Source organism: Dipteris shenzhenensis, chromosome 20 (assembly GCF_047967505.1).
Source record: "Dipteris shenzhenensis isolate YYH24624 ecotype China chromosome 20, Dip_SZ_1.0, whole genome shotgun sequence".
In the NCBI taxonomy this organism is placed as follows: domain Eukaryota; kingdom Viridiplantae; phylum Streptophyta; class Polypodiopsida; order Gleicheniales; family Dipteridaceae; genus Dipteris; species Dipteris shenzhenensis.
Genome location: NC_141615.1, coordinates 3,643,831 through 3,655,696, shown reverse-complemented (window position 1 = coordinate 3,655,696; position 11,866 = coordinate 3,643,831). Strand labels below are relative to the sequence as shown.

Below are 11,866 nucleotides of genomic sequence, written 5' to 3'. Positions count from 1 at the left end.
CTGATTGTAGTGAAGAGTTGGAGGTTGGAAAGCAAAATGTGAACTGAAGCATTAACATTTGCCTTTGGAAGTGGCAAGCAACTCTTGCCTTCCGTCAATCATCACAGAGTGCTTTATCGTCGCGATGTCTAGACTTTTGAGGTTCCATTATTGATACAGATATGATCCGGTGTTTGTTAGCTTGGTTGCTGGCCTTGCGAAGTTATTAGCGGTCGCGTCACCCGCCACCCTCGTCTCTCTCTCTCTGTCTCTCTCTGTCTCTCTGTGTGTCTCTCTCTCTCGGGTCGCTGAATCGCCTCTTCCTTGTCCTGGCGCGTCTCTCCCGATCATCCATACGCATGCAGCACCTACCGCCAGCGAGTCGCCCACCAGTCATCATATCGTATAGAGTTTTTGTCAACAATCCCCTCACCCCGCCACTTAGGTCCTTCTCTGAGTCCATCTCTTCTGGTGCGCCAGTCTTCGTGTCCTCGTGAACCGTGACTCTGTCGTCTTCTTTGCTCAATCTCGATCCACGGCCTCACTACTCTATGGCATATATAGGCTACTATACGCTCGCTCGGCGGCTAAGATCCTCAGGGCAATCGTTTATTGCACGGAAAGTCCCGAGAGTCTTGGATTAGAGAACTTGACTTCCTATATTACGAAACTTAGCGATTCAGGTTTGTTCTCCCTCGAATTGCATATTTTGCTGTATCGCCTTCTGCCCAATAACTGGGACTTTCGCTTCATTTCTTTAAATCTGACGTCTTTCACAGAATACAACGTCGATTCAGATTTGTCTTTCCCATAGCAACACTAAATGTCAGCGCTTGGTCGCCCTATTTTGAGCTTGAGTTCTCTAATCAATTTCTTTTCAGCTTCAGTCGGTCTTTGTCGTAATTCTAACATCGCTGGCTGATTGATATAGAAACTTGTAGTAACCAGGAGGCGAACAAAGCGGTGGCGATTGCGGGCGGGGGCTGTTAGCTGCACGGGCATGATAAGGATGACTGGAGCGGAAGATGGGAATGATTTAATCCTTCGATCGTAACACTACAGATTAGTTGGGAGCCATTATCGAGCTATAAACATTTACTGTCGGAGATGTCTTTGCAGGACGATGCTGCAAGCTTACCTTTTCATTCTTCTGGCCTCTTCAGCGATCTATCAATCCCGCCTTCAGCCAAATTCCCATCGAGCACAAATAAAAACTCCAAATTTACGCCCTACTACAGCGACACGGCTGTTGACTTTCCAATGGAAGGTGCAAAGACGAGGCAGAGTTGGGACTGGGAAGGCGTCACCGCCAACGCCAAGGCTGATCAGCCATCCTTTGCCACGTGTGACTCGGTGCCGGTTTCCAAGAAATGTAGCCAACGTACATGGGCTGGGCCAACCTTGATGGACATCGAATCAGCCTTAGCTTTGACGAGTCCGGTCGCTTTGTCCACTCCACAAATCAACACGTGCCCTCCTTGCTTATCACCATCTTGTCAAGGGAGTGTTCATGATGCAACTACTTCACTCTGCATGTTGCTATCTACACGAGAAGGCGCTCCTAAGCTACAAGGAGGCCAGACAACTCTCTTACCTCGAAAATCTCAGGAAGCTATAGAGCTTGTTCGGGTTGATCGTGAGAAAAAATTGTGAGCCATCATTATTTCTAATTTATATGTTATATTCCATGTAGAATGCAAGGGAATGATCAAACAATTTGCCTGCACATTTCAGGGCAATCTTGGCAACCAAGGTGCATAAGAGAACCGTCCCAGAAGCTAGATACACATTGAAGATCAAAAGTGAACTAGACATGGTGGAAGATGGATATCGGTGGCGCAAGTATGGTCAAAAATTCATTAAAAGCAACACCCATCCAAGGTATGCAAGACTTTGGCTCTCTCTCGATTCCTCCTTCAAAACTTCATACATGAAGTATACACCTCGATGGTAGGCTTGGCAAAGAAATAAAATGGACTTTAAGAAAATTATAGATTTGATTATTTTTTAGTGGATTAAGGTCAATTAGTGGGAATGGTTCTATAGGAGCTATTACCGTTGCACAAATACGAGATGCCATGTGAAGAAGCAAGTGGAGCGCTCAAGTGTAGAGCCAGGCATCTTAGAGGTGAGCTATGAGGGAATTCACTTACATCATAGGCCCAACCCGATTAGCGATTCTCTCCGTGCTCAATTGGTTGAGCAAGCGATTGAAGATGAAGCAACTTGTACTCATGCCCCTCCTAAACTTCATCATCAGCAACAAATCTTATCTTCGCCACACAATGTTGATCAAAGTCTAAATGGGCAGCTTATAGTTGATCATTGCATGGTGGATCAATTTTATGACATCGATGCCAATAATACACTCCACATGCACCCAAATCCAGGGTTGCTCAAAGGTTTTCTTGGACCTATAAGCTTCATCCGTGCTCCCAATGAAGATCTCCCTAGGAGTTGATACAATCACTTGCATATATATCCAGCTTGCAAATGGAATACAGAACCCCCAAATGAAGTTTTGTATTTGATGCTTTCTATTATCATGTGGACTCTTAGGGCCTTTGCTTGAGTAAATACCATCGACATGGAGTATACTCATCAAGGAGCAATCACTTAGACGATCAATTGTTAAGTTTGGTTAGTAGGGTTTCTTGCTAGGGGCTTGCCAATGTATTAGGCAAGGTGATGAATTGAGATGCATCATTTGATTGAATAGATGGAATTTTGTATTGTAAGATGTAGAAGAAAGTTTTGTAAAATATATTTGATTAGGTAGCACTTACGAATAGGTGAGTATAGGAACACTTACTTCAAAAGTTTGGCAAAGGATGTATCATTTTGAGTTTCACAAAGATATCTTATGTTTCTAGTACATTAAGAGGAATTGAGTAGTACAGGTATAAGGTGGCCACTTTGTTTATCCCCCATATCACCTATGTCTAGGGAGTAATTAAAACCCCATAGTTAGTTACAAATGCAAATTCCACTAAAACCTTAAATTCTTACTAAGTAATGATAATCCTTATGTATGTAAAACTTTCTAACAAAGTGGTATTTTAACAATGCCTCTTTTTGAATACATATTCCAACATTACATTTATGTCTTAGAAAGAATAGAGAAACTTATATTTTATGCTTGCTATATGTTTGGGTCTTTTATAGAATCTATAGATATGCTAAGAAAAATTTAATTGGGTATTGCAAATGATTGGTGCATACAATATTCCTAGAGTGATCATTTGTTTATACATGCCCTTTTTTTATAATTAGTAAGGACTCTAAATGAATGAGAAACAAAATTCACAAAGACTGCATAATATTTTCTAATGCTCAAGAATAACAAATATATACCCAACAAACTATCATGTTATAATATTTTACTCTTATTTACACATTTTTTACCTATGAGTTCCACTTTATTTTTCAAGTAGGATAAAAAATGGAAAGATAATCTATCATGTAGGAGTGATCAATTAGCGAATTGAGTAAGGATGTCTTAGTTTCCTTTGAAACATGCATAGATGAGGCACAAAAGAAATTTATGCACCCCTTTCTCATTTTCTATATTTAATGTCATAAGCATGCCATAAGTCTTATGGAACCACATTATTAAGGGTTCCATAAGTTCATTTGTTTTCATTTATTTTTGGGTAGCAAATCTAAAGGCTAATATATTTTTATGATTTTAATATATTGTAAATTGCTAAATCTTGGCAAAAACAATCCTTTTAGAAAACAATTGTGTTTTGAATTAGAAAGCAAAAATGAAGCTATTTGCAAAGGTGTCACATAGATTAACTTTGGAAGCCATTTTAGATATACGCCTTTAAAAATTAGAAGTGTGTCAAAATGCTTGACCTAAATTTTTTAATCAAAGGTGCTCCATAATGAAAGGATTACAATTAAAGAAAGAGTTTCTTTTTTTTTTGCATGAAAAAGAGAATATTATTAACTGTTTGAAAGAAAAAAGAATAGCTATAGAAGCTGAAGTTACATGCCTGCTTAAGCCGTAGGGAGTGAAACAGGATGATAATGGCTAAAATAATCAAGTACATCCATGGTATAAACTTGAAAAGTGCGAAAGAAATCCGAAGGTGGCCGTAGATATTTACTGATCACATGGGGCCAATGTTTTTATGTGAGCTCATTAGTAGTGGTGGGAGCGTGGAGATGTTAGATCTAGAGAAAAATAAGTAATGACGAATTAGGGCTATGCTTCACGAATTTATAGACCATGATGATCAAGTCAACATAAATAATGTTTTTAAGTCCAAGGTTATATCAAAGGTTGACCTCAAAAGCCCTTTTTTTTTTTTCTTATTTTAGTGCTTTTGGGTTCTTATAAATCCATTTTTAGGGGTGGGTAACGATGCATGTTTGCTAGATCAATGCTATGTCTCTATATAACCTAGCATTTCTTTATGGGCATTTCATTATTGTGGGTGTACCTAGTTTCTATTTGTGTTTCAGTGAGCTTCGGGATGTTGGTCTTAGTCTCAACTTATGATCTTGTAAGGCTGACTTCATGTCATTCCATAATGTATGCTTCATCACCCCCCAAGAGCCTTCAGTCTCATCATATAACCTAGAAAATAATTGTAGAAAATAGATTGCACGTTGATAAAATCTTCATGAGTGATGGGAGGAGGAGGATTCAATTTTGATGTCAGAGGCTCAATTGAGGGAAACATGCACTAGCATGTGTTGTGTTTAGAATTGTTTAGGAAAACTAGGGGTGAGAAATTTGAGAGCTATGAAGACATAATACTTGGGATTGAATCATGAGAAAAAAGATTATTACTTCAATGCAACAATCACCCTTATGAAGAATGAGCAAGCAAAGTATTGTTTAATGAGTATACAGATTTGTAGATCAGTCTTTAAAACCATTCATAGCTTGGGGAACGAATGGGAAGCTACTTTGCTAGGAATGCAAAAGCGATGACCACAATAGGAAGACTTTGCACTTGATGGACAATCTCATAAGATTTGAGGTTTACATATTGTATAGGAGGAGATATTACAAGGCAATAAAGTTTTGCTAGCTACAACCATTTTAGCAAATTGTGGAAGAACTTCTTTAAGATAGCCCAAAAAGTAAGAATCGGAGTATGTAGTGTATGTGATTTCAAACCTCAAGAGTCAATGGCAAAGCATAGAAACCTCAAAGCAAAGGAGGTACCACATGTACATGCTGATTCTTTAAAAGATTTTCAACATGTTTAATGAATTTTATGTGTTTTTACATGCAGCTAAACCAATAGTTCTCTTAAGCATCATAGAGAGCACCAAGCTCAAGAACACTCAAGAATGCTTAATCAATAGTACTCTTGAACACCATAGAGAGCAATGAGATAAAAAACGCTCAACATTGGTGAAGCATAAAAGAAAGTACTTCAAGAATCTCGATAAATATTTAGGGATATTTATGGAATGGTATGGATAAAAGGAAGATATTTGCCACATTTCATGAGAGTTCCAAAAGATGTGACAAAAGAAACCCTTGTGCGAATGCACCTTGTGGGACACCTTTTATAGCACAAAAGGCTACAAGCTAAGGTATTTCTCAATTATACAAATTTGTACAATGATCCATATCTAATAGTCATATGAACTTATTGCATTATCACATTGTGGGAAGAGCCCTTTCTAAGAATAGTATATATCTAGCTTGACAATGCAGCTTCAGAGAATAAAAACCAAATATTTCTCATGAACATGTACACTTGTGAAAAAGGGAATTGTTGAAAATATGCAAGCCTCCTCTTTGTTGGTCATACTTTACTAATCAAATAAATCAAATGTTCAATACATTCTCTAAGAAGCTTGGAAGAAATGATGCATTCACTTTCATAGAGATGATGGATCTTGTGAAAGAATCTTATAGTCTAGAGCCTCAAGTGTATCACTTGAAAAATTCTTATGATTTCAAGAGATTTATTCAAGGTGGAGAAGGTGAGGAATGTTGTAAAACAAAATTGAATGACGAGCTTTCAACATCAATTTCTCATAAAGAAAAAGTATTAAAGAACATATCTATATGGTAAGCAATTTATTGCTTCTCTAGATTGAGTACCCATGGATGGATATAATAACTATTATTCTTCACAAACACAAACACTTTTTTTTTGTAAAAGCACGTGTGCACGCATGCGCCACACACATACATTATTATTGTTTAGATGCCTTAGGTTCTCAAATCATCAAATCCACATTTGCTCACTTGTTTGTCTCTACCCAATTTCCAATTTTATCAATACTTATCATTCATAGGTGATCCTTGTTTCCCCATTTTGGAGTCTTTGAGTGATTCTTTGTTTTCCAACTTTGAAGACCTTTGGTTCCTCGAATTACAAGAAAGCAACAAATTTACTATAGGAAAAAATGACCTATCACTTGCAAGAAAGAATTAACCCTTTGCTATAGTGTAATAATGATGTTCTACACGCACATCATCCCAAGCTTTCTTATATTCATTGGGCTATTGAATTTCCAACCCTACTTTTGGGTAGCTCCTTGTCTTTATCCACCCATCTTGTTTTCAACTTTATTGATCTTAACATTCATGGGTGATTCTTTTTTTTTTCAACTCTGGATTCTTTGAAGTCCTTGAATTATTTCCAAGAAAGCAACAAATTTGCTACATTCAAAAACTACCTCCCACTTGCAACTTATGTAATGCTACTAGATAATACTTTTAAGAATGAAATAATCCTTTACCATAGCGTAATAACAATGTTTCTGCTTGACCATATACTAAAAATCTCAACGATGGTGCAAAATTTGATTATAAAGGTAAGTTTGCAGTCACTCTTACAAAATGACTAATGTAAGGACACTAGAGGAGAAGAGGATTGAGAGCATGCAATTCACCACACCCAATCACGCCTCTATATAGCCATCTGTGTACTTTTCTCCCTTACCTAACTTGCCTCATATAGCTTACTTGACCATACTTCTGGCCCTCTCTATACGTGAACACCACCTTAGTGCGCACCACTCATGTCCACTCGGTGACTATACTAGCTCCCACTAAACCCAAACTTGAGGACACATACCTTTACTTTATGATTGTGCTTATCTAGCCTGATGCTTTACAAACATAGTCTATTTTCATGTCCATTGTCAGCCTTGCTCTCACTTTGAATCCTAGAATTACTGTTGTCATAACATTACACCCACTTAATGAGAGTTTTCATCCTCAAAAACAAATGCTGGAAATCTTTTTTGAAGTTTTCTCAACTTTTTTGAAGTAGAACCTTCTAACTAAACATTTGCATCTAACGAAATGTGTGGTTTTGGTCTCTTGGATATCCAAGATTCTCATGGGTTCATGCAGTAAGGACAAAGGCTCAATAAGGTCTACTAGTACCAAAGAGTCAACAACGAGGCTGCCATGCATCCAGACTCTGCATTCATATAGATAGCAACTTGCAACCTAGACTCCTTGGGTTTAGACTTTCAGAGGGCTTGGACTCAGGTGGATTGCAGAAAACCAAGCAAGCATGCCATGAAGAATTGCAAACATTGAGCACCTCATCAATAGTAGGTAGGGTTAGGGATCCTCACCAGCCCTTAGGCCGCAAGAGGTGAAGGATGAGGGAGATCCCTCAAGTCAACCTTAGATTTTTGAGAGGGATGGCTTCCTCAACTTTTTGACATTTCTTTTCTTTTAAATGGTTACCAATTTTAGCATGCACATTCATTGAAATCAAGACATGGGTTACCTCCAATATCATTCAATTTGAAAACCATGCATGGAGACATGCTAAAGGAATACCTCTAGAATTATCATATTCCTTAATATGGTGCACTTTATACCTTATTTATTTTGAACATAATTTTTGAGTCAAAATGGCCAAGCAAGGAAGGTAAATAGCATATTTTGAGATGGTTCCAAAACCCCAATTGATACATTGATGGCATTTTCTTGATATTGTTTCAAATTCGATGGTCCTTATAATTATGTCAAGGGAACTTTGTATCCATGCCTTAAAATTTATTGAGGTGTAGCAAAATACTATTGCTTTTTGCATATTAGTCGTGTTGTGTGTGAAGCACTCAATGAGTTTTTGAGGACACACACTTCCTACCCCTTCGTCCTTTTGAACACCTTTTTTCTAATTTTCTTCCCACCTTCTTAACCCCCCCCCCCCCCCCTATTTTACCTATTCATCCCCTCCACTAATTATTCCCCACTTTCCTTTGCATTCACTTAAAATTTCCCTTTTCCCCTAGATCTCTCATTTCTCTTCCTTTTATTAATTTCCCTTAATTTCTTTTTTTTTACTATATTTTTTTTAAATATTTTCTTATTTCTTACTTATTTCGTATTTTCTTGTCTCCTTATTTGTTTGTTGATTCAACTTAACTTCTTAATTTCTGCCTCTTTATCTTCTTAATTCTTGATTTCCTCAGTTTCTTATTTTCTTAATGTCCTGTCTTACTTATTTATTATTTTCATCTCTCATCCTATATTTCTTTTACTATGACTTTTCTACTACTCGATATTTTATTTTACTATCCATAAAATTTTCTTATAAATATTTTTTCTCTTTATTATTATTTTCTCTCTCTTTACCAAGACTCCCCCTCGTTCTCATTTTCTACTACCCTTATTTTTCTACTCTCCAAACTCTAACAAACTACCCCCCCTCACCAAAAAAAAAAAAAAAACTCCCCAACTCCCCCACCCCTTCGATTCTTAACCGTTCTAGTCACTTGACCCTCCACTACTTGACTATGCGCCTTCTTACAATTAATTCCCTACCTCGCATTCATCCACAACTCTATTCCACTCCCTACATTGATTGAATTATGTCCTCTACACTGACCCAACTCTGTAGTACTCCTTAATCCCTCACATTCCCTGACGGAGACTGCAACTCGCCACAGTGGCCACTCAGTCTCAACTGCTACACCATGTTTCATGCTACCCTTTCACCTTGCATGAGGCTTAACTCTCCTGTCTTCAAGTGCCTTTACTCAAACTATGCACTAAATCTCGGTTCTTCATGTCGATAGCACCTTCAATCCCCCTGGTACACTGATGCTTGACATGATGCCTGCGAGTATTGACTCTCAAGTCTTCCACCTTCTACGAATCTACGTTGACCCATCTGCACACTCTCTATCGATTGGTCTTCCTAGCTCCGTGAGTCATGCCCGATCTTGTATTTTGACCATCACACTTCTTCACGAATGGACTCATAGGTCTTATTGACCTTTACTTCAAAGTTCTTTGAAACAACCCCCCCCCCTTTTTTGTCTTTTTATTCATTAAAACATTTTTTCCTCCCCCAATACATTTTCTCTCTCGATTTATTACTACTTATTCCCTTTCCCCTTCTCGAGTAATTTTTTGTTCCCCCCCTTCTAATTCTTTATTTAAACCTTCTAAACCTTTTTTTTTCTAATTTCTTTCTTTTCTTTATTTTTACCTTCTTATTTTCACATTTGATTGCTCTAACTTTTTATAAGTTCCCACTTAGTTGATTTTTTCCCCTTTCATTATTTCATTACCTTTTATGATGTACTTTATTAAAATTTTCCCTTTATTTTATTAACTTATGTCCCTTGTATAAATTTCAACTTCTCCTCATTTATAAAACCCCAATTTCTCCCTCTTCTTATATCCCTTCATTCCCGTCCCCCTTTTCTACTTACATTCTCCCCCTTTATTTTTCCCTTCAATTCTCCCTTCTATCTGCCCTAATATTTTCTCTTCTAATTTCCCTAAAGTTTCTCCTACTACTTCCCCCCGGCCTCCCCCCCTCCCCTCCCTAATTTTTACCGTATTGCTTCTTTGCTCAATTAAACTCTTTCACCAAATTTCAAGCTCTTATTAAATTTCCCTTTATTCTTACATCTATTCAACTTTGTTATTTTATCTTCGTTGCTATTTTTTTAATCACCTTTTCTAATTGATTTTTAAAAAAAATTCCTTCCTCCCCCTTTAGATTTGTTAATTCCCCCTCTTATTCATTATCATCCACTCCCATCAACCTATCACCCCTTAAGCTCTTTAATTAAATTTTTCCCCTCTAGTTCTTTGTTGTCCTGACCCAATCCTCTTGCATGCACTGTCGTAGCCAATTTTCCTTTTTTTCTTCCACATCGAAATCTCTCACCCTCTTACTCCACCTCACACTCTTTAAATACATCCATTTTCACTCTTAATTTTACATTGAGCTTCCTAAGTTCTTGGTTAAGCTTCTAATTTATTGTGATCCTAATAACAAGGAAGGAGTGTTTATGACACATGTCTTTCCAACTAAAGTTAATCTGGTTCTTATCGTGTTTTCTTATTGGATGGTGGCAGCTATGCAGACTCTCCTCTTCAATAAAAGAGATGCTTGTTGTTAGAACTTCACCAAGCTCTAATTTTTTGCAAAAACATTGTTGGCACTTCTTATCAAAACTCTTACATACTTTTTATGCAATTTCGAAGGTGCTTTACGTAGCTACATATTCAAACACTCCTTAATTCTATAATGTTCTCTTTCTATCCTTTTCCCTGACTCTTTTGTCTTTTAACTATGCAAAGGGGTTGTTGTCTTGTCTCCCACACACATGTCCTTTCCCCTGCAACTCTGGACGGTTGCACATAGTCCACTTTAGTCATCAAGGCTTTTTAGCTTCTTGACTCCTTTCATTAAACTGGTATTACCTACACTTTACACAAATTTTGTTACCAATCCTCTTCTTGTCTTTGCAGAAGTACACTTGGGATACTACACTTCAGTCCAAGTCACTCAACACCAAAAGAAGGCATAAATCCCCCCCAAAATACATCCCTAAATTTTAGAAATTTATCCCTTCTACCATGCTTAGCAACCCTTCTCTCGCCTCTCATGTTAAAGAGTCCCAACTAGAATCTTCCACCACCTTTGCTCCCAAAAGAAAAACACCAAACAATGATGATTTCTCACACTACTCCATCGACTTGGATAAACACTGATCGTCTCCAACTTGTTGGCTTTTGCAGATCGCTCCATCTAAGGTTCTAGAGGTACGTTCCATAAAATTACTCAATAATGGGTTATTTCTTTTTCAGTCTATTCCAAAGAAAAAATGTTCAAATTACTTTCATGTTCTTTATTCAAACAAGATTTTGACTTAATTCCCCCCTAAATCTCTTTTCAAAGATACATTGCTGCTACACTGCAAACACTAATTCTGACATTCTCCACACTTTCGACTCTTCCTAATTTAGTTGGAAGTATACTCCACCCCTTAGATCTTTACTTTAGAAACCAAAACTTACCTTCCTAGCTAATTCAATTAGCTCAACTTGTCAATGTAATTCACTTAAGAGATTTAAACCTTTTGATGATCTGTTGCATGTTTGCACTTCGGACCCCAACTTCTTTCATCATCCCTTTGTCCATTCTCATAACCTTTTTGGCCTCAATAACATTCCCACTATCCCCTTAGATCCTCATGCACCACTTCAATCACTCACTATCATCTTCCAAGAAGTTTGTCTCTGTCTTAATTTGGATCACACCACTTATGAAGCAAGTCTTTCCTACCTTTTTTGGAAAAGATTCTTCTTTCATTTCCCCAACCTTAAAAACCCAACACTCCATTTTAGAAAAAAAAACTCTTCTTGATGAAATAAATTGGCTTTCTAACCATGTTTTTATCACTGGCTTGGACAAAGCATCCCAAACTCTCATTTTCCTTTGCAAATATTTATTCTAAAAAATCACCCTTGTCCTAATAATCTCTCCCGTATTTGTACCCCAAACTGCTTCACCTTTTGATACACTAGCATCCATCTCAAACATGCTTGACTCCCTTAAGATTCCTTACAACTCCAATAACCTTCCTTATCTCATGTGCACTTATAAAGCACACAAACACAACTTTGTTGGCTTAC

General features: G+C 37.4%; 1 protein-coding gene across 1 annotated transcript; it reads left to right on the top strand.

The window, feature by feature from the left end:
* Positions 1 to 201: 201 nt before the first annotated feature.
* LOC147889143 (uncharacterized) lies at positions 202 to 2,735 on the top strand. The gene is made up of 4 exons (XM_087391765.1): positions 202 to 662; positions 911 to 1,628; positions 1,714 to 1,860; positions 2,026 to 2,735. The coding sequence occupies exons 2-4, from the start codon at positions 1,087 to 1,089 to the stop codon at positions 2,438 to 2,440; spliced, it is 1,104 nt and encodes a 367-aa protein (XP_087247891.1). The 5' UTR covers positions 202 to 662; positions 911 to 1,086; the 3' UTR covers positions 2,441 to 2,735.
* Positions 2,736 to 11,866: the final 9,131 nt, after the last annotated feature.